This window comes from Colius striatus, chromosome 6, assembly GCF_028858725.1.
Source record: "Colius striatus isolate bColStr4 chromosome 6, bColStr4.1.hap1, whole genome shotgun sequence".
In the NCBI taxonomy this organism is placed as follows: Eukaryota; Metazoa; Chordata; class Aves; order Coliiformes; family Coliidae; genus Colius; species Colius striatus.
In genome coordinates, this window is record NC_084764.1 from 4,458,469 (window position 1) to 4,480,815 (window position 22,347).

Below are 22,347 nucleotides of genomic sequence, written 5' to 3' on the forward strand. Positions count from 1 at the left end.
ATGCCTGCTGGAGTGCATTCATGTGTAATGCTGACAAACCAGGAGGTCCAGAGGAGGGAAGGGATGTGCAGGCTGTGTCCTTGGGAGTTAAAAGCACCCTGGCAGTGTGCAGAGGGAGGTTTTGTGTGTGTCTGTGGGTCCTGTGCCTCGTGTCTTGTTGCCTGCCCGACTTAGTGACCTCAGGACGTGTTAAGTGATGCTGCAGGGATACCTGTCTGTGCCTGTCAGACATGCTGCTTCTGTGCAAGGGTGAGTGCACTGTAAGACTTTGGTGGCTTAAAACCCAAGAGACCAAAACTCAAGGGATCTGCACCGTGGCTAGTTGGAGTGGAGGCAAGAAGAGGCTCAAGTGGATGCTTCATTCTTGCTGGAGCACGTTGCCTCCAATCTTCCTGGTCTTATTTGTTGTTTCTCTCTTTTCAGAACCAGCAGAGCCACATGGAGGACAGACAGGGACATGGGCCTGATGAATGCCATAGGCCTGCAACCCCGAAACCCCCCCACCTCTGTGACTTCCCAGGGTACCCAGACCTTGGCACCTCAGCTGCAGAATGCCGAGACCCAGACAGAGAGGGAGGTACAGGAGCAGGAATCCACCTCTGCAGGGACTGGGGAAGGTAGGAGCTCAAGCAATGATTTGTCTGACAGCTTACCTGATGAGTGAGGAGGTTCCACACAGGTTCCACCTCCTGTCAATACACTGGGACACACCTGTTGTCTTTTCAGCAAAGATTTCTTAATTGACTAAGATGATCAAGAGAGTGAATCTCTTTCCATGTGAACAGAAAAGTTGTCTCTTGACATGCTTTTAGAAGGCAAAATGAACTCTTCTCCACATCATTGTGTCTTTGTAGAATCAGCTGTACTGGCATCACTCCTCTCAAATGTCCTGAACTCTAACCATCAGTAAAGCTGCAGGCTGCCAGGAATCATCCTTTCTGTCTCTCTGATAGAACTTAGCTTGGTCCTGTCAACCTCTGCATCTAAAACCTGTGCAGGCTTCACAAGCTCAGCATCTAGATGCAAAACACTCCAAATCACTTCTCACAAAGCAGTTGTGAGTCTTCTGTTTGGTCTGATTGATGCAGGCTGTAAAGAGTGTCCAGCTCAGCTACTCAAAAATGCCTCTAGTGTTTTCCAGTCCAGGAAAACTTAGTAACATACAAAGAGCTGGAAGCACACAGTGTGCAATTCCTACATGCTGATAAAATCACTGATCTTTAGAAAGCATGGTGATTTTGTCTGGGTTTCTTGTCTCTGTGCTGTAGTACTGTGTTTGAATCCAACTCTGAAGGCTTGGCTGGGAAGGAGTTGGGCAGTGCATACATGGAAAGGCAGAGACAATCAAGGAGGGGTCAGTTCATGAACCCACTTGGCTTTGGGAAGCAGCCCATGACATGCCTGTTTGTGCTTGTATGTTTACTTGTGCCCTGTCCATCTGAAAGGTGTGTTTTGGCATGTGAGCCATAGTTTCTGTTGCTCAGCATCCAGCCTGTGGGTGTGGTAAGGCTTTGTGTTTGTCTGATCTCAACTCTTCTGTTCAAAGTGAAGTGACAAATTCCTGACTTGAGGGGTTTCCCATCTGCTCATCTCAGTGGAGCTGGGCTCAGCCTTTCTGGAGGTTATACAGTCAAGGACATGTGAGTAAGTCTGGAACACAGAGGTCTGGACACATGCTGAACTTGTGGGAACTGGTTCTTCCACCCCAACATGGTATGTAGACAGAGAGTGGGACCTTCTCACATCAATGCCATGATGCCTGGTACCACAGGCTGGGAGGATCTTTCTCTGCTCTGTTCAACCAGTGAAGCTCTCCAGTGCTACTTCTCTCTGCTGCTCTTCTGCAAATCATCTGAAAGTTTCATTACCTCCTTCTTTCTAATTAAATCTTTAAATCTAGATCATGGTTTTTAACTAGATGATTAATGGGATGGGGAAGAGTTGTGCTTCACCTGTGCCTTGGGCAGGGTTATCTCTACAAAGGAGCAAAACATGTAGGAGCAAATCATGAAGACATGGAGCCCCAGACCCCAGAGGATGTCAGGTTAAAGGAGGATTGTTGTTTGGTTGATGAGGGCTGGGATAAGGATCCTGTGATGCTATGAAAAGGAGTACAGATAACAAGCACAGGACAGGGAGTTTTCTCTATCTCCCTTTCTTGCTTGGAAGAAGATTGGTGGATTCCACATCTGATGTGATTTCTTGCTCAGGTGCTGACTTATTGCATGTCCCCTTGCAAGTGGCCTCACCTGCAAAATGGGCTGTCACACCCCTGTCACTGTTTAAGGGCCTTTAACAAAGGAGCTATTCCAGTGTGGATGTGAGAACTGGAGATGAGCCAAGCAGTCTTACCCTGTAGTTGATCAGTTCTTATGCCAGTTGCATCCTCAGTTGCAAAGGCTCAAAAGCAACTCAAAGCAACGAGCTGTCAAGAGATTAACTATCCAGGAACATGCAGGAGCCAAATAAACCCCAGTAATCCAGGACAGAGGAAGAGTACAAGGACCTACCATGAAGCAGGGAAGACAACTCATCATCTGCTGTTACCAACCCCTCAGCCAGCCCTGTGACATCAGTGGTCTGGTTCATCTGAGTGTCTTTGTGCTTTACATTTCACTTGAGTCTCATTGCAGTGCTTGTGGCATGACATTTACTGCATTTCCAGCATCATAAACTCTTGTGATGCTTGTCCAGTGTGTTCAGACAGGCCAGATGAGATGCTGAACTGCTTTTCTGATGGTTCATTTGCCCACTGTGTCTACCATAGTTCTTTGGCTGGTGAAAAGTGTTTCCTAATAGCAGGATCTAGGTGTCAGGGACAGCAAGAAATGAAAAGGGAAAAGAAGTGCCACCAGTAACTTGGTGTGTGACTGAGGGCAAAGTGCTAATCATCTACCAAATGGGACTAAATCTTTCCCCCTAGTACAGTACATCAGGGGCTGTGAAGATTAATTAGTGTTTTGTATGGGGCTTTGAAGATGTAAATCACTATGTAAGGGCTTAGCAGTATTATCAGCAGCACAATGGAGGAATCAGACAGGGTTCTGAGGAATGCAAAGGAAAAGTGTTTCAGTTATCACCTTACCATGAGACTGGGAGGGGGGGGAACCCAAAACAAACCAGTCAAAAGCAGCCTAGTGCTACCCCCAAGAGTGGGTTTGTGTCCTGTGTCCTGTCAGCTGGGGGGGAATTCTGGCTCAGGGTGTTTCTTGCAGATATGTGCTTAGTGTAGAGAGGGGGGAAAAAGAAGAGTATGCAGAATTGCATCAGAAATCTAATTAAGCTCAGTGAGGGTATAAATAGTTTCCTTTTCTCATGCAAAGCTCTGCGGGGACTTTGCTGTTCTGATTATCTTTCTACCTCCTTTGGAGGAATGACTGTGTGATGACTTTATTAGAAGTGAATCCCTCTAATGTCAGGATCTTTTTTTGTTGCACAGCAGTTGATAGCTGCCTTGTGAACTCTGCTCCCAAGCCACACTTAAAGCTAAAGAAGTGAAGAGTTGAGAGAAAACTAGGAGAAGATAACCAAGAAATGCCTATAACAGCTCTCTCCTACTTGCTTTTAAGCCCCTAGATGTAGTGGAAATGGTGGTGGAGATGGAACTTTGAAGCATTGTTCATTAGAAACAGTCTGTTGGGAGTTGTAACTACCTGTTTCCCTTGCAAATGGACAGGTGTGATAGGGGAGGGATCTGTATTCAACTGGCAAATTCAATGTCACTGAAACAATTGCCAGGTCAGGCTGTGGCTGCTGCTGGGTCTGTGGATATAGGGAGCAAGTGGCAGTAGCTGTCAGGGGCTGCAACAGTGCTGAAGGTGCTGCAGGCTAGGGGAAGAGAGCCCTTTGCAGAGCTTCAGGACACCCCTCAGGCACTGACAGCATATCAATACAGTTTTCAGGTAATCCAGCTGCTTATAAAGAAACAAATAACCCACATTCAAATGAAAAGCCCTGTTATGGAAATGGAATATGGTTATGGAAATAACCACAAGGTGATTTTCATCCCAGCTCCTATCACCTGTGTTGTCTTTGGGGTTTAACACTCAGGGAGCTCTAGCTCAGTGCTCATTGTGTGTGTAGGAACCTGGTAGGGGTTACAGAATGACTTGCTGTCAGTGGTTGCTACTTGACCTGTCTTTAGGGGAGTGACATTCTGACTGCTGTCGCGCCACAGATGGTTTTTAACCTGTTTGGTTGAAGTACAAATCAGCCTGACCAACTGCTTTCAGATGTTGCAGCAGATACCCTTTGAGATGGGAAAAGGGTTGTTAAAAGGAAGGTCTGGGCTTGTGGGATTCAATCTGTTCAAGCTGTTAGTAGTGCAAAGGCAGCACCTGCAAGTGAAACTCTTTTCCTGGTAGAAAGCAAAACATCCTGAGGATGCTTTAGGAGCACTCAGAGCCAGTGTGATGCATGTGATGTCATTTGTTTAATCTGCAACACTGGGAATGTGTGTCAGGGGGGCTGCATGAGCAGGAACACCCTGTCCCCAGCCAAGCCTGATGAATGCTGAAAGGAAGCATCTTGGTTTCTGTTAGCTGAACACGTTCTTGCGCCGCTGCTGTGGGATGCAAGGGAAGCAGGACACCAGGGATCAGCTTCCAGATCCTGCCTCTCCCTTCTCCAAGTAGAAACGTGGGTAGATCCTTTAGCCTTTCATCTGCCTGTCCATCTGTAAAATGTGAGTCATGTGTCCTATAGAACTGCACATTTCAGTTTCTCTTTAAAGCTCTCTGAGAAGCACTAACCTAACAAATAGGTTCCAGACACGAGCCGATGCGGCGTGAGCTGCTGCAAGTGCCTGGCTCTCTTGGGGTTGAATGATGGGGAGCCACTTTCAACCCCTCATCACAAAAAGAAGACTCTCCCATACAAAGCACCAAGGTGAGGTGTCTCTAAGAAGTTTGCCACGAGTCAAAGCAGTTGTGTCTTGTGTGAGTTCAGTGGGTTAGCTGCTTCAGGAAGGAAAGGGGAACGTGCTTCTGAGCTTGGCTGGGGGCAAAAGTAACTGGTAGTATTTCTTCTGGCACTAAGGGAGATGGGACTATTCATACAGCTGGTTGTGTTGTGCCCTCCCTTTCCTATTCTTATGCAAGGAGTGAATCCATTTAACCATGCTGATATTTTTATCTCTGAGCATCTGAATTAGTGGGTCAGCTCACACCTCAGAGCTATTATTCCTCCTTCTCTGAAGGCTTAGATACCTCTGCAGTGCTTACTCTTAGTTCTAATTTGGAAGCTTTGTTTGCAGGCATGGCCACTAACTGCTGCTGCTTTTAGAAAGAAGCAAGCTGAAAACAAGGGAAGAGTCAAGGGCTATGTCAGTGTATCACCCAGCCACAGAGGAAGGGGCCTGATCTCATCCTTGCTTTGCTCTTTATTAGGTGTGTGCTGTCCATGCCCAGAGATAAACAAGTTGTACTCCCTCAAAGTACTTCTGAGACCATTCAAGAGTGGAAATGCTTCTGCCTTGTGCCCAGCTCCACTGAAAGCTTGCCAGGTTGTTTCACCTTTGTAGGCTTCCATGTCAAACTCTTTGTCTTGCTGGAGTGGTGTGGCAGAGGACTTCTAAAGACAGATGCATTAGCTGGGGAGTATGTTGTTAAATGTTCAAGCCAGGCAGCCAGATTGACAGATATCCCTTGGGCTTTAGGGTAATTACTCTCAAGTCTAATGTTTCATGTCTGTACTTGGCATAGCTGGGGTTTTGGACCTCTGGAAAGGCCACTTCAGTTAGAGTAGAAGGGTTTGTAGGAACACAGCACTGTGGACACAATGCTAACCCTTGTAAAGGGGAATCACAGATGATGCTTTTGTGTCCTTTTAGGCACTGAACTTGTGTTCTTATCCAGAAAAAGATGGGAGATTGCTTCCTGCTCTGTGATGGATTCTGATACAGGGACAGCCTAGGTGGAGGATGAATTGGCAGGTGTGATGCCTCCACTGGGACTTTACATGCTGGAGCTGGTCAGCTCACTCTTCTAGAATCTGCCTGTAGTGCTCTGTGAGGATGTTCTGGTTTTCTGACCCTAGAAGGCAGGTTTAGAAGAATGAGAGCTTAAGATAAATAATTTTCTAGAGCCTGGGAGATCAGAATGGAGTCTGAAGCATAAAAGGAGATAAGAGAAATTACCTGCTCCCTCTGCAGACATAGGTGTGCTGTCACTTGACCTACTCCTGCTCAAGCTTAGGCTGATGCTCTGGATGCTTAATCCTTTGGAGCCTGACAGAAGTGTGATGAGTACAGGGTTTTTCTCCATCCTGGTTTTGTTCAGGAGTGGGCTTTGGCCACTTGCAGCAAGCTGAAACTTCCTATGTGACCTACTCTAGGTGTTCCAGCTCTGGCAGGGGGGTTGCACTGAATGATCTTTCAAAGTCCCTTCCAAGCCTTTGTGATTCTGTGTGGGGTTTACAGCGTTGCTGCTGTTTGGGGTGCACACTCTGAACCTCCCACCGAATGGAAGGTGGCTTATTTCACTTGCACTCAGTACTAATGTAGTCTGCATTGGCAGCCTGGTGAAAGAACGTGTGTGGGAGTCACCAGGCAGTAGAAATGGGCTGTACATGGCTCTGTGCTGGAGCTCAGCTCAAGGCAGATCAGGAAGCTTTGCTCTGAACCAGACAGCCAAGGTGAGGGGGTAATAAGAGAGGAGAACCCCCCAAAGCAGAGATGCTTGTTGGCTGCTTGAGGCTCACTTATAGCCCTTGACCTGCTGCCTTTGTGGAATCTCCAGCACTGTTGTACCTCTGTGCTAATAAACTGGAGGCTCATGTCTTGCTGTTTTCTACTGTGGCATCAGCCCTTGCCTGTTTTCTAAGCCAGCATCTGCCTCAACTTGGAAATGCAGCCATGGTCTGTGGTAATTAAGGGGCAGGGAAGAGCAGGGAATGCTGTGGTGTGTGCTGCCTGCATGGACTCCTCTGGTGAAGCACATGTTTGTAATGCTGAGGAGCACTGCCTGGGGTTCCTTGCTGATCCTCATGCATTGCACTAGTAAATGATCTGTCAAGAGCACAGAACTTGTGTGGGAATGGCTGGCTGGCATGTCTCAAAGTCAGGTTGCACATCTTGTCTTTCTCAAGCTTGCTCTCTGGCCTGGCCAGATGGCTGCTAACAAAGTGCTCCTGGCTGAATCCAAAACCGTGCTTCCCAAACCTTCCACTCACTTCTGCTTGTGATTCATGCTTCAAGATCCCCTGGCATGCATGTTTTTCTCACTGGAGTTTGCAGTAATAGTAATAATACAGTCTGTGTTCTCAGTCTTTGTGCTGGTCAGCCAGGTTCTTAGTCTATGCATCAGCCACATCCTGACCAGGATCTCTCTGATAGACTCGTGGGTCAGGCTTTGCCAATAGCCTTGCTCACTCCTCTAGGTTCTGCTGTGGTTACTGGTGTCTCTGTGCTCTCACTGATGCTCAAACCAAGGAGCTATGTACTTGCTGTACATGTAGTGGATGGATGTAGAAGGCTCTTTACATTCCTGGCAGAAAGGGACTTATTTCACTTGGGAGAATTAAGTTTGCCCTTAATGCCCAGAGTATTCCTGCAGCAGGGCAATACATCAGCAGGCTTGCTTGAGGATGAAATCAGCCTCACCCTGCTGTCAGGGAAGCTGGTGGTGGTTGATGCAAGTACCACTCAGTGAGGAAAGGGAGAGAATAAGCTGTCACTGACTGTGTAACAACATGCTAACAGTTTTAACTAGCTTGCCTATTTACCAAGTGATCTCTACAATGATGTGATGTCAAACTGTGCAGAGTAGCCCAGCTCCCATGTTGGATATATGACCCCCAAGCACTTTTGTCTCCCTAGTCAGTGTGGCATTTTGGGCTTTTATGGTGTGTTTAAGTCCTGCCTGCATCTAGCCTTGTTGACATTTGTGTTCATTTCCTCAGTGCCAGGAGAGCTCATGACTTTCTCCTCTCCTCTAATCAGCACTGCAATAGCTTCATGGAGCTGGGAGTGAGATTTATCTCTTTAATAAGAATTGTCAGGATCCCACTGGGGAATGATTCTAGCAGTTTATGGTTACTGATTGTTGTCCCCAAGCAGTCTGGGTAGGCTTTGTAGCAAAAGGAGGATGCTGGGAAGCAGAACCAGGCTGGACTTTCCTGCCACAGGGATTTAATCTCTATTTTTCTGTGAGATTTTGCTCTTCAAAAGTCATTTTGGGCAACCAAAGCATCTGATGATGGTTCCCTTGGAGCTCAGTACAGGCTGGTTATAAAAGGAAGGGCTGAGGTCGAGTAGACAAAGACTCTGAACCTTAAGAGCTGTTTTTGTGCCCCTCAAAACATAACAGTCAAAGGGAGCAGAAGCCTGCTACAGGCTTGGATCTTTCTTTGATCACAGGTGATGTGGAAGCACAGGCTGTGTTGTGTAGCTGCTGTCTGCTCTTGGCCAACTGCTTTTATCCTCCCTCATCCTGGAGAGGTTTGCCATCCTGGCATCTGCCCAGGCTGTTCTCCAACAGGTGAAGCAGGAAAGGCCAAAGGACTCCTTAACATCACACTGGAAAGGTTTATTGCAGTGCAAACTGAGGCTTTGCCCTGTGGCACTGCCTGGTCTGTCTGTGCAGCTGTGAGGAAACACATTGCCTCTTGGCCTCCTCTTTTTCCCCTCATCTCTGTGGCTAGATAGGAGCTGCTCCCCCAAGGCTTGGACATGCAAGTGAGGGATACCTGTGGGAGTGGCCAAGACTTTCTTGACAGAGTTCAGAGCTTTGTCTTGGCACAAAAGTGATGGGAAGAAAACATCGGTCTCCCTCTGGAACAACCCCCATGTGCCACGTGAGGCACCTGCCCAGCCCAGCTTCCTCTTTCTGTTGCAGTTTGCCTCTGGCACCAAAGCTGCTTCTGCTTTCTGTCTTGCAGGTGAAGGCCCTGAGGACGTGCCCAGCGGAGAGGATGCCCTGAGCAGGATGCCCAGGCTGATGGCAGAGGGGGGCATGACGGCCGTGGTGCAGCGGGAGCAGAGCACCACCATGGCCTCCATGGGCGGCTTTGGCAACAACATCATCGTCAGCCACCGCATCCACCGCAGCTCTCAGACTGGGGCTGAGCCCTCGGGGACTGAGGGCACTGCAGGGAGCCAGCTGCCCTCACAGCAGCCCGAGCTGGGGGGACAGAGGGGCCCAGAGGCCGTGCCTCAGGCAGAGCAGGGCCTGAGCCCGCCCACGGCCCGAGGCGGGAGCCAAGGACAAAGCGCTGGGAGGCTGGAGCAGGCCCAGGCCTCCATGGACACTGAGGGACCAGTTGAATACAGTGACATCACTAATAATAACCATCTTCCTGACAGTACCAGCTTCTATAGCAATGACAGCACCGGTGGGGAGTCAAGGAACAGGTAGAGGTTGAGTTGTGTGTTGGTGCTACCCTTGTACTGCTCAGCAGAGACCTGTACCTCACAGCTGGCCAGGAGCTGGAAGAGTTAGGGATGTGTGGCTCTGGTGGGGTGGTTCAGAGGGGCTTCTTTATCCTGGGTTGAATGGGGAGGGTTTGAGAACTGCAAGGGAAGCCACGGGGAAGAAAATGTACTTCACTGCCAACACGCCTGCTGCTGAAGAGGAACGTGAACCCCGCTGTGGCTGCACATCGTGCAGGTTTTGAAACCCCATGGGATCCCCTGAGCTCAGCCCTAAACCCTGCAATTCAGTCAGTGTCTAAAGCTTCTTTCCTTTCCTCTTGCCTGCCCTTTTAGGCCTGAGGGGGCTGCAGGAAGGGAAAGGGGCCTGGAGACAGGCAGCCCTCCTGGGTGTGATGCTCCAGCTCCGTGGCTGGAGTGGAGGAGTCTTCCAGGCTGCAGCCCCGCTCTGTGGCACCACACTGCTCCCCCTCCTCAGAGCATGGTGTTCCCAGGCACCCCCCCACCCACACTGTGGGCTTCTCTGGGAAGAGCTGGGCTTTGCCAAACCCTGCATGGCTCAGGATCTGCCCACAGGTAGGGCTCTTTCTGTCTTAGTGTAGTACTTGGCAGGAACCCAAGCAGGGCTGCTGTATAGATGAGTAGAGGGGCTGTTGCTCTCTAGTCAGGATGCAGTTCACACAAGGACATTCTAAGCTGTGCCAACATGAACATGAATGAGCCATCCCAGTGGTTTAGTGGTGCCAGGACTGAGCTACACCTCCTTGGCAGGGGGCAGGAACTGTCTTCCAGCTCCAGGCCAGGGTGTGAGGTATGAGTCTGTGATGTAAGGTGTTGCATGTGAAATCTTGACCTTGTACATGTAGTTTCTAGTGGAGAAATCAAGGCTCTGATATTTTGTTTTTAGTCTCCAATGTGATTTTCCTTTTCGTTTGTAACTCTCCATCCCTTGCAGGCTGGTGGAGGAAGGGCAGGGACAGCGTGAGTGCTAACGAGGGAAACACCAAAGATCAATGTCATTAAAATATGACAAACCCTTGCTTGACCTGCTGTCTTCATTTGTGCAGTGGTTGGCTCTCTGGACAGCCTTGCCATAGGCACATCCAGCTCAGAAGCTCGAGGTAGCTCACAACAGCCAGATGATGACCAAGCACTCCCTTCCCAGGAGGACAACAAGGCTTAGCTTTTGAGTTGGAAGGAGCATTTGGGAGTCTTGATTGTAGGTGGCCTTCTAAGCCATGTGGAGAGGAGCACTTCTGCATTTGCCATCATTAAGGAGTAAGGAGAGTGTGTCTTCCATCCCACTTCAAAAAGGTATGTAGGGATGCAAGCCCTTGTGTCAGGCAAGCAGAGGGCTGTCAGCCTTGCTGACCCTTTGGAGCAGGAAAGGGGTACATACAGTTCCTGGCTGCTGTGGGTGAAGGAATGCACACCCCAGTGTTCCCCAGTGTGAGGTGAGGGATGCCTTCCCTGCTGTCTGAGCACCTGCCAGCAGCTCCTGCCCAGCTCCTCCAGACATGACAATAAATAAGGCTGTCATTAGGCAGCACTCAAGCTCCTAGTCAGAAGAGTCTGTTAGAGAACATTAAGCAAATCTCTTAAATCACAGCCTGGAAATGAACCTGAAATCAAATCAGCTGCTGCCAGGCTTCATTGCAGAGTGTTAATGAGGCTCTCAAACCTGTCCTGAGCCAACCACATCCCTGATCTGACAGGAGAGCAGCCTGACAAACGGGATTCCCTTGTGTGGTGAGGAAGGTTTCGTGCATCCCTGCATTGCCTGGCTGTGGGGTGGCCTGAGGATGTGCTGGCATTTGGGAGCTGGAGGAGCTATGTCTCAGCTGAAGACCTGGGCAGACAGGGTGGTGCTGCTCTAGGCAGAGCTGTCTCTGCTGCTCTGCTTGAAAACAAACTCCAACAGAGCCTGGGGAAAAAGAAAAACGACCAAAATGCTGCTTCAGCTCAGCCCAGCATCACTTCTTCCCTCTCCCTGCACCATTCCCGGAAGAGCTTTGAGGCCCATTCTCAGTAGCTGTGTTGCAGAGCATTTACAGGTGTCCATTTCCATAGCCAGAGCCAAGCTCCTTAGGGAGAACTTTCCATCATGGCTGGAGAATGGTCTTCTGGGATGTCTGACCAGTGCTGGCACTCTCAAAGGCCTGGTGTGCACCATTGCTGAGCCTGGAGCCTGCTCTGCTGAAGGGTTCCCTGTGGTCCAGACCTGGCCCCTTGGAGCCCTGGCACAGGCTGCCCAGGGAGGGTGTGGAGGCTCCTGCTCTGGAGGTTCCCAAACCCACCTGGACACGTTCCTGTGTGACCTGCTGGAGGGGAACCTGCTTTAGCAGGGGCTTGGGCTGGATGAGCTCTGGAGCTCCCTTCCAACCCCCAGCACTCTGTGATTCTGAGACAGTGGGTAGTGGGAGCAGGAGCAAACCACAGCTGCTCTCCTTGACATCACCTTGGGACATCTCTGAAACTCCAAAGCAGCTTTTCATTGCAGGCTTGCAGGAGAAGCTCCCAGATGAGGTAAGGATGGAGCCCTGGTCAGAGCATCAGCTTGGATCTTTCTCCTAAGCCTCTTTGTTGCTCTGGGCCAAAGGCTGGCAAGAGCTGCAGCCTGACTCCTGTGTTCATCCAGGCTGTGGGCAGGATGGGTGTGGGTGAGCTTAATCTTCAGCTGCTGCCTTGGATGTGGTTTCTGGATGACCTGCTGTGGCCACACAACTAAGCAGGTGCTCTCAGTGGTGCTGGGCTTGTGTGTAAAGAGAGTAACATGGGGAGTTTGTTGAGTTTCAGACCTGGAATCTGCCAAGCTCAGTGTCTGTCCCTGTCATGAGACCTGGAGGGAGGTGAGTGAGTGGACAGGAGAGAAAATTGAGCACACTTGCCATCATGGGCTCACTCATGCCTTCCTCAAAGCCATTTTATTTCTTAGCCTTCCATGCTGCTTGTAGAACACCTGGATGATGTTTCAAGGTCCCTTCCAACCTTTAAGATTCTGTGAGAACTCTCTGCCTTGGACCCAGCCTGTTGTGACCCAGCAGCCATCCTTGCTTGGTCTGATTCACCTGACCTGAATCCACACAGTGACCTGAGCCCTGGGCAGGACAGGAGATGGTGGGATTGGCCACATCCAGGACAAGCACAGCAGCAGCACTGGGCTCCTTCCCCAAACCTACAGCACCGAGGCAAACATCCAGCCAGGAGTAATGTGGAGATTCAACAAGAGCTGCCTGAGGAAACCAAACCAGAGCTGGAGGTGCTTGCTGGCCCAATTTAGGAGGCAAGATGAGAGCTTTGCTGCGTGGGAGCAGGAAATCAGCTCAAAAACCAAACGCTTTTCTCAGCCTTTGCCTTGTCAGGAGACTTTAAATGTGCTAACACAATCCTGGGGAAAGGAGAAAGACAGTGCAGAGAGTTTGAGTTAGCTTTCAGAATACTGCAGAGGTCCCTCATCAGAGGCCATTAAACAAGCTCAGTCACCTAAAGGGCGAGGGGGAGAGTCCTGCTTGAGGTGGAACATGTTTGAGGTGGGAGTTGGAGTCAAAAGTAACAGCCAGTTACCAACCAGGTGCAGTGGGAGCCAGTGCTCTGTAAAAGCCCTAACAAGCAGGGAGAGGAGGAGAAGAGCAGGAAGAGAAGAGCTGAAGCTGCAAGATCCCTTAGGTTAGGAAGAGGGAAGGTGCTGGGAGCCTGGGGCAGCGGGAGGAGAGGTGATGTGCTGGGAGAAGGGCTGTTGGATGAACCCTCACAGTGCTCAGCTGCATGGGCAGCACTGGGAGCTGGTGAGTGCTCCAGCACACCAGGCTCTGGGGCCACGACAGCTGGTGAGCACTGGCCTGAGGGCACAAGCTCAGGATGCCCCAGGGCTTGCCAAAGCCTCGCTCATCCCTGAGCCCTGCCGTTTCTGCCTTCTCTCCTTTGCTGGTGTATTGCTCCATCTCTAGACCCTCCACTGGGCTCCCCCTGAAGTCCCATGTGTGAGGTGACCCTATAGCAGGGTGCTGCTGGGATCCCAGGGCTACCTGAGGGCCAGGAGCTGTGCTGGGCAGGAGGTCCCAGGGGTCCCTCAGCGTTACCAGTGCCAAAGCTGAGCCCCACAGCCAGCCCCTCTGCCCGCTGCTCAGGCTGCTGGCTGGGCAGCAGCTGCCCTCTCTGCTCAGTCCCAATCTGTCAGAGAAGCTGCTCTCCAACAGGAAAAGGCAAATTCATTAAAGCATGCACCACGTGAGCCATCCTCCTCTAATTGGGAGCTGGGAGTGCAGCGCAGTAAATGTCACGCGGCTGCTGCCTCTGCGCCGAGGGGCCCTGGGCACACCAGGAGGGTTGGGGAGGGGGAGGAACAGCAGCCTTTAGTTTCCAGCTGCCACCCTCTGCCAGCCAATTACTGTGGCTGCCCCTTTCTCCTGGCCCCTGGGTGCAGAAGCCTCTCTCATCCCTGCTGAGGTTGGGGGGCTGGTGCTGGGGATTGGTTTCCAAGCCGCATCTTCAACACGAGCGCCTCTCGTCTGCTCTCGCTGAGCTCCCTCAGCTCCTGTTTGGTTTGCCTTTGGAGTGCTTGTTTCTGGCACACAGCACTAGTAGAAGCTGGCAGGGATCAAACTGTCCTCCTCAAGATATCAGTTTCCTCTCAGCCAGGAGCTGGCAGCCTGGAGAGGGCACCCGTCTGCCTCCCATCCCAAACGTCACGTGCTGTCGTTGGGCTTCCAGGCATCCATCCTCCCTGCCAGGGTCATGCCCAGCAATTCACAGAGGCAGAGAAGGGTGGAGATTGGAGGGGACCTTTAGAGATCATCCAGCCCAACCCTCTGCTAAGTCCTTCTTGAGCTGGGGAGCCCAGAACTGGACACAGGACTCCAGATGAGGCCTCACCAGGGCAGAGCAGAGAGGGAGCAGAACCTCCCTCCACCTGCTGCCCACACTCTTCTTGATGCCCCCAGGCTGCCATTGGCTTCTTGCCCACCAGGGCACTGGCTCATGGTCAGTTTGTTATCACCCAGCACTGCCAGGTCCCTCTCCTGGAGCTGCTCTCAGCAGGTCACCCCCAGCCTGTGCTGCTGCAGGGGGTTGTTCCTCCCCAGCTGCAGGACTCTGCACTTGCCCTGTTGAACCTCATGAGGTTCCTCTCTGCCCAACTCTCAGCCTGTTCAGATCCCACTGCCTGGCCTCTGGGGAATCAGCCAGTGCTCCCAGTTTGGTGCCATCAGGGACTTTGCTGATTGGGACTGGACTCCTCCAGCTCAGGGGTGCCCCAGAGGAGGGATGGAGGGACACATGCTGTGTGGGCAGAGCCCCAGCAGCTCGGTGGGAAGGGCAGGCTGAGCAGTGACACCCCTGGAAAAGGCACCCAGGAGGAGCTGTTGCTGAAGTGAGGCAGGTCAGTGAGCCTTTCTGTCTGTGTGCCCAGCTCTGCTCCAGCTGGGCTGAGGGAGTTGGGCTCTGGAGTCTCTGCTCTTTCCAAGCACAGCAAACACATCGAGGCTCCCTAGGCTTCACTTTTACCCTCCTCCCTCTGGCTTTACAGAGGCTGGGGTAAATAGCAGACACTGTGCCAAACCAGGAGGTGATTTAGGCTTCCTTCTCTCTGTTTCTTAGGCTTAGCTATGTGTCCAGGCCAATGTTCCCACCACACAATGGGAGGCCAGCACAGCTCCAGGTGAGGTGCCTGGCACTTGGAGCACTGCTTGGCACACTCCTCCTGTGACACCTGGGACAAAACAAGAGACCAGGCTAGGTTACAGTGGAGCAATGCAGATGCTGTGTCCTGAGCAGATTGGGGAAATGGAGACGAGGGTAAGAGCCCCTGGGACTCTGCATGAGCATGTGAGCAGGGCAAGGGTGCTCTGCCAGGCTGTTGGAAAGCCTGGGGCTGAGCAAACAGGGGCTTGTCTATGCCCCCAGCTGAGAGCTTTTTGTGCATGAACCTGTGTTCACATGGAAATGTGTGTTGTCCTCAGGAAGTGTGTGATGTGCAGTTGCTGCCTGAGAGCAGGGACAGCACACCAAGCCCTGGCCCTTCCTGGAGTTTGATGCTGGGCCACTTCTACCATCATAGTTGGTAAAGCCTTGTCTCTCAGCTTGGTGATACAGTAATATCCTGATAGGATCAAGGGCTGGCTCTGATGGCAGGTGGGCTCCAGCCCCTCCTCTGGCACAGGGCAACTTTTAATTCAGGGATGATTTGGTTTTGCAGCAGGTTTGGGAGGGGAAGGACGAGCCAGTTCCTTTTCCCAGGGTGGTGGCTGCTGACCAGGCTGAAGCCAAACCCTTTGGGCTCTGTCATGCTTTGCTGGCTGACCTCCAGGCCCAGCTTCTCTCCTTCCCCTGGACCCTTGGCAAACCTCCCCAGTGGGATGTGGCCATGGCTCTGCCCTTGCCTCTGGGAGTCATTTCCCCTCCATTTGCAGGGCTGTACCCACACTGAGGTGGGCAGCCAGCCCATGCTCTGTGCCTGGGCAAGTGCTGCAGGCTCCATCCCATTGTAGCCAGGGGCAGAATTAGAAGAGGCCCCAAGGGACTGCTGAGGTCTGACTGGCAGCCACAGAGGAGGCTGATATGGGAGCATTAAAGGCTGCACTTAGCTGTCTGCCCACTGCACCAGTTCCCAGGGAAGCCCTGTCAGCAGCATCCTGCTAATCACCTACAGCAAAGCCAATGCTAATTAAAGTAGCTGTTTAGGGAGGGGTTGAGGCTGGTCCCACTCCAGTGCTCAGGGGAAACTGAGCACAGCCATCAAACAGCAGCTTTTTGGGGCTCCAGGACGTGGTGTGGCCAACAGTGACAAGTGGGAAGGACAAGGTGGCTTTGTGACACACTGGGAGCACCTGGGCCATGAGCCTTGGAGGAGGAGGAGAGCTGAGTAGAGGCAGCAGCAGCCTGGCACAAGGTGCTGCACTACACCCACTCTCCTGTGGCAACTCACAGGGTCTCCTCTCCCTTCATTTGAAAGGCAGGCCAGCTCCTCTGCAGCAGCAGCAGCCCTGGGTGGGGAGGCTGGGGCTGCTCCCTGCAGAGCCACAGCTCTGGGCTGAGCAGTTGGCAGTGCTCAGGGTGCAGTGACCCAGGAGAAGACCCAGAGATGCTGATGTCCTGGAGATGCTGAGGATGGCTAAACCCACCCCCCCTTGGTTTGCTGATGAGGCCTCAGATTTGGTTGACAAAGGTAGCTGTGTCTGCAGAATATGTTTAGGCTCCTGTAAGGTATTTGACATAATACTTCTTGACAGCCTGATGGGAAATGAGCCCTATAACAGCTCTCTGTGGGTTTAATGCAGCTGAAGTGCAGCGCTGCAGGTTGAGGGAGGCAGAATGTAGGTCACAGCAGGGAGATGGGGCTGTGTGCCACAGGCCAGGGGAAGGTCAGGGTGGGTGAGGTCCCAGGGGCACAAGTGGCACCAGTGATCCCATGCTGTGGAGGAGCTGAGCTCATTGCCCTACAAACATGGAATCATTTGGTTGGAAAAGATCTTTAAGATGATGGAGTCCCAGCCCTCCCCTCACCCTGCAAGCCCAGCACTAACCCATGGCCCTCAGCACCTCAGCTACATGCCTTTAAGCTCAGGCACTGGGAATAGCTCAGCTAAAACCCCTCAGGGTGCCACAAAAGAGCTGGTTTGGGGACACCAGCAGTCACTACACTGTGAGTGAGTGAGGTCAGTAAGTGAGATTCCCATGCAGGTCCCATGTGCTGCTCCCTGCCTCGGTGCTGTCTGGGTTTGTGCTGGCTCCCCACAGTCCATAACTCAGCAGGATGAGGCATCTCCTTCCTTGCCCTGTCCTTTAGCCCTTACCCTCCTTGGTGATTTTCTCTAGCAACCTCCTCCTGCTCCTCTCCTCCCCTCCTTGTGTTATTTATCTGATGCTCATCAGAGCGTGGCCTTTCCTTCCTCAGAGCATTGCCTCCTACACACTCAACAGGATGGACAGGCATGGGATGGTCTGGAAATGATGCTCACCAGGGCTTGGATCCACCCATGGGGACACCCCAGGGATTGGTGGGCTCTGCCTGCTGAGAGCAGAGCCAGGCTGTGAGTGCCCACATCCTGCACATCTGCCTTGATGCCACCAGCCCTGTTAGCTGAAGGGACACCAAACAGTCCTGAAACCACCCAGATTCCTCCTGCCTCCAGGGCTGCTCCTTCATCAGGGCTGCTTAAAGCCATCCAGAAGGCTTAATGGACCTCATCAAAGTACAATTTGCATTGCAGAGCACAGCTGTTTGAAACACCCCAGCTCAAGGCTGGTGGTAAGCAGATGATGGAGAGAGGGGCCATGCTCTGGAGCCCAGTGTGGGGAGGCTGACCTGACCCTGAGGGGACTCTTGCACAGAGGCTGTGGGCTGGGGCTGGTTGGTTCCCCCCCAGGGAGTTGGGTGGATGCAGATGCAAGAGGTCTTGTCCTTTAGGAAACAGCTGGAACAGCCCTTTGAGCCCCTGCAGGAACCTGGGCTCTCTCTTGCCAGCTGCCCTACCCTCACCTTGCAGTCTCCTCAGTTTGGCACCAGCCCTTTGCAGTTCCAAGGAGCTGCTCCTGCCTGGTGGTCAGTGTCTTTAAGCTCTTTTTTTGTGGGAGGAGTTGTTAAGCATTGCTTGGCTTTGCTCTGTGTTCTCTGGACATGCTCTGTGTGTTGCAAGGGTGATGTACTTGTGCCCTGGGCTGCTCCCACATTTCCAGGCAGAGCCTCAAGGCCCTGAATGGGTGGAAGCAATAAGTGAACCAGTTTTGCCCTCAAGGACCCCATCTGCTTTTGAAATACTGTCCCTAAGGTGATGCATTCTTTAATTCCTGTGCTAAAAGCCCTTTGGGTTGAGGCACTGGACTGGGTAGGAACTGATTCAGCTGCTCAGAGGGCAGCATCCACTTGCTCTCACTTGGATAGCTCTGAAAATCTATGACAAGAGCTTTTTCATGCTAGCAAGGGGGAAACCTGATTGGTTTTTTGTGCAGGTGTTATGGGAGTGCTTGGCAACCCCACTCCCCAGCAGCAGCCAGGGCAGGCTGGCACATGGCAGGCACCAGCCCCTTGCCTGGGCCAGCACACAGAGGGAGGCTGGAGGAGCTGGGTCAGGGGCACTTGGGCAAGTAAGTGCACAGAGCAGCAGCTGGCAAAGGTACAACCAAGGCATGTGAGGAGCTGGGGGCTGAGGATGTGCCTTTGTGCAGTGGCCTTGGAGCAGGGGTGGCTGTTAAGAGCCTGTCTGGAGGTGCTGGCAGCTCCTCTCCTCATGCTCCATGGGGTGAATCTGGATGTCTGCCTTCCCCTCAGAAGGGGGTGATGGTCCCTCTTTGCTCAGCTCTTTCCCTCAGCCTAATGGCACAGAATTAAGCCCCAAAACAGGGCTTATTTTCATGAACAAAACCAGCAGGCCAGGCTGGGATTTGGACTTGTTTGTTTGAGGTGATTATCCACCTCTCACCCATGCTCCCCCTGCCTGATGGGGTGGGGGATGCTCCATGGGGGTTAATCAGTTCCCATGGGTGCCTTTGCTCTAGGCCATGCCCAAAACAGCCCCAAACCTCCATCATCATCACTCAGGGTGGCTCCTCAGCCAGACCTTGCCCCTGCTACTGGGAAGGGAAGCGGCTGCACTGCGCTGGGGCATCCTCCCTGCCACGAGTGAGGGTCTCTGCACCAGGGAGAAGCCCCTTTGCCCCCTTTCCTCTCACCTCACCAGCCAAATTGCTGGGCCTGGGCAGAGCAGGAGCTGGCCTGGCTGCCTGGAGAGGGGCTGCAAGGACAGGCAGAGCTGGGCTGGCAGCTCCCTGCCCTCCTCCTCCTCCTCCTCCTGTGCTCTCTGCTCTGAGGAGCCTTATTCAAATAAATGATGCAATTACTGGGAACTGAGGGGAGGTGAGGGATCGATGCCAAAACAGTAGCTGCTCATTTCCAACTTGCCCAGATCCTCCAGGTTTTTCTGTGCACTCTCTCCCCCTCTCTAGAGTCCTTCCCAGTGAGCTCAGCAGCCTGGAGCCTGGTTCCTCCCTCCCTGTCTGCCTGCCCTGACCGTGCTGGCTCCTGGAGTGACTTTTGAGCCCCCTTGCACAGGCTCACGTCCTCCTGAGGTCCCCAGCTCTGAGCTGAGCAGTTCTGGGGTTGCATTTTGCAGGTGGCCTCAGCCCTGCCTCCCTCCTGCCCTGCAGCAGCCCCCTTTGCCCCCCTCCCACCAACTCCCTGGCAGACACAGTAGTGAGATTATGGTAATGATGTCCAACAGGGCACTATCAGGAATGATGCTGATAAATCTAAACAGGCAGCTGATTAAAAAACAACCCAAACCAGAAAAAAAAAGAAGCCCAAACTCTAAACAAAACCCCACCCCATCACAACTGAACCCAGGCCTGTAATTGAATAGAGGACTATTAGGCTGGCTGGCAGAGAGCAGAGCTCTTGCATCCTGCAGCCTCGAGTCTCCTCCATCCCTGCCTCTGCCTTCAGATGTGGCCTCTTGCCATAAGGAAAGGCTTCAGCCAGGTTTTTTTCCCTCTTGCCTGGGGGAGGTGGCATCTCCTTGGTGAGCACTGGGGCTCTGGAGGGGGTTACAGACCTGGGGGGGGGTCAATGGGAGACCTCGATGACAGCAGGCTGCCTTCATCCCTGCAGCACGTGGCAGCTGCTGGGCCCTGGCTTGGGCTCTTCTTCCTGGGGTAAACCTCAGTGGGAAGTGGGTGAGCAGAGGGACAGGCTTGTGTGTGGGAGGTCCTCATGCTTGCAGCCTGTGGGATGGATGTCAGTGGCTGGTGGCTGTGTCTCTGCTCTGTGGCAGCCCCACAGGGCTCTGTGTCCCTGCTCTGTGGCAGCCCCACTGGGTCCCTGCGAGGTAGAGGGAAGGGTAGGGCAGGAGCAGATCCTTGTGAGAGGAAGGATCTGCTTCATTTTGACTGTGTGAAATGCTTTCTTGACACTGCAATTGATGGGCTTTTGCTTGCTGTGGTTTTTGCACACATGCTGAGTTCCTCTTGGTTTCCTTACCCATCCAGGGAACTCTGAGTAGCATTAACACTGATGGAAGCTCTGTGCAAGGTAAATATGTGGGCAGGGAGCACAAATCCTGCCCAAAGAAGGGGCTGAGCTGGGCTGCCTCAGGTAATACACACACACACTGAGCTCTTTGTCCCCCAGCAGCACCAGCAATTACCTCAAACTGAGGGAAAGGCACCTTTTTTGAGGAGAGATCTTAAAGAGTGAGTGCATTAAAGCAAAGAGTTGTTAGGCTGTGTGTGTATTAGAAGGCAGGCTCCACTAAGCTGCTGGCTGAATTCAGTCTGATGGCAGAGGGGCTGAGCTGCCAGGAGGGAAGGGAAGCTCAGGGGGCTGCAGGGAAGCCCCCAGGGAGGCTTGGCTTTGTCTCAGTGGCCCCTGGGCAGGCAAAGGTGCTGGGTGGTTTGGTGCCTGTGTGAGACTGGGGCTTGTCTTTTTGCTTAGGATGGGTTTCTTCTTCAGTCAGGGGCTACCTGGATCAAAGGTGGGCTTAGCTCCAGGGAGCTCTGCCAGGTTTAGAGACTCTGAGCCCTGTAGCCTGGGGGCTATTGACCAGTGTCTCCTGTAGCCACCCTCTGTGACAGTCACTGGCACCTTCTGCAACCAACCTCCTGAGCTGGAAAGACATCTACATGGTGCCCAACCCTGAAAGCCTTCAGAGGGGAGGCATCAGCAGCCAGACTCTGGCCACTACTGGCCCAGGGGCCACCAGCCACCTTATGCAGGGCTAGGGAGGAAGGCTGAGCACTCTCACTGCTGCTGAGGTTGGTTCAGATTGCTGAATTCAGGGCTAAATGGAGCAGTGAATTAGACAAGCCACAATGAGTCTTCATTTGCCAAAGCACCTCAAGCCCCTGTCGGGTTTCTGTGGGATGGTGCCTGAGGGAGGGACCTGGGGAACATGGCACTTGGCTCCCAGCCATGGGCAACCACAGTGTCTCCCCACACACTGCCTGGACCCACAGGGCACAAGGGGCACAGGGCAGATGTCCCACCCTCTGCAGCAGTGTGGGACACCTCAGAGGAGCAGCACAAGCTGATGCTCTAAGTGTGTTTCTCTTTTCCTTCTTCCCCTCTCCATCCCTTTTTTTGGGGGGGGGGGGGAGAGGGAGGGATAATAGGTGATTCAGAAGCACTTTTTCTCACCCATTACCCAGCAAACAAGAGTTGTGAGAACAGGGACTGCAACAAAACAATTGCACTGAGATGTTGGGAGTCGTGCATTTCTGTGGCAGATGTGACGAAACTCAGCTCGACCTTAAAATAGCAGCAGCAGCAGCAGCAGAGATCTTCTAAAGCACAGCAAGCAGATGATTATTGACTGGAGAGCACACAGAGCACACCAGCCTGCTGGGTTTCACTCTGGCCAGAGGTGTGTGTGCTCCCTGTACCTCTCCAAAAGCTGCTTTTGATGAGCTTGTGCCGTTGGTGGTGCCCCACAGCTGACTTCCCAAGGGCTGATGTCAGGTGAGGTGAAGCCTGTGTCACCAGCCCTGCCCTCTCACCTGGGTGAAGGCACTGATATCTGTGGTCAAGCCAAGAGCATGAGGGTCTGGTGGTCCCCAGGCATTTCAGGGGTGCTCAGGGGCTGGTATGAGTTGTCCTGGTGTGCACCAGCAAGGAGAAGGATTGTCCACATAAACAATCATCTTTGTGCTCACCTGGCTTCCCTGCACAGGGGGTTGGACTGGATGATCTCTAAAGGTCCCTTCCCACCCTACCATTCTGTGGCATGCAGGTCATACCCTGCTTTCCTGCATGTGCCCTGCCAGGAAGCCCATGGGGAGCAGCAGCCACTGGTGCCATTGTCACCCTGGCCACACCTGCTGTGTGGTTAAACATAGTCCCCTGCTGCCCCTGGGGCTGTGGCTCTGCCATCCTTCACTGCCACCACCAACAACATCTCCCAAACAATGAAAGAGTCTTCATTCCTCTGCCTGTGTCCCAGGCAGCCCAGGAGGCTGGGAAACAGCTGAGCACTAAGTGATGTGTCTAATGGGGC

The 22,347-nt window shown here is 52.6% G+C and overlaps 1 protein-coding gene across 7 annotated transcripts in view; it reads left to right on the plus strand.

Moving 5' to 3' along the window:
- AMBRA1 (autophagy and beclin 1 regulator 1) overlaps positions 1–10,406 on the plus strand; it is a 136,910-nt gene extending 126,504 nt beyond the window's left edge. For all 7 annotated transcript variants that reach the window (XM_061997714.1, XM_061997712.1, XM_061997717.1 and 4 more), the window contains 2 exons: positions 424–617; positions 8,878–10,406. In XM_061997714.1, the coding sequence (XP_061853698.1) occupies positions 424–617; positions 8,878–9,353 (670 nt within the window). In that variant the 3' untranslated portion in view covers positions 9,354–10,406. The remainder of the gene's footprint in view (positions 1–423; positions 618–8,877) is intronic.
- The last annotated feature ends 11,941 nt before the right edge of the window (positions 10,407–22,347 follow it).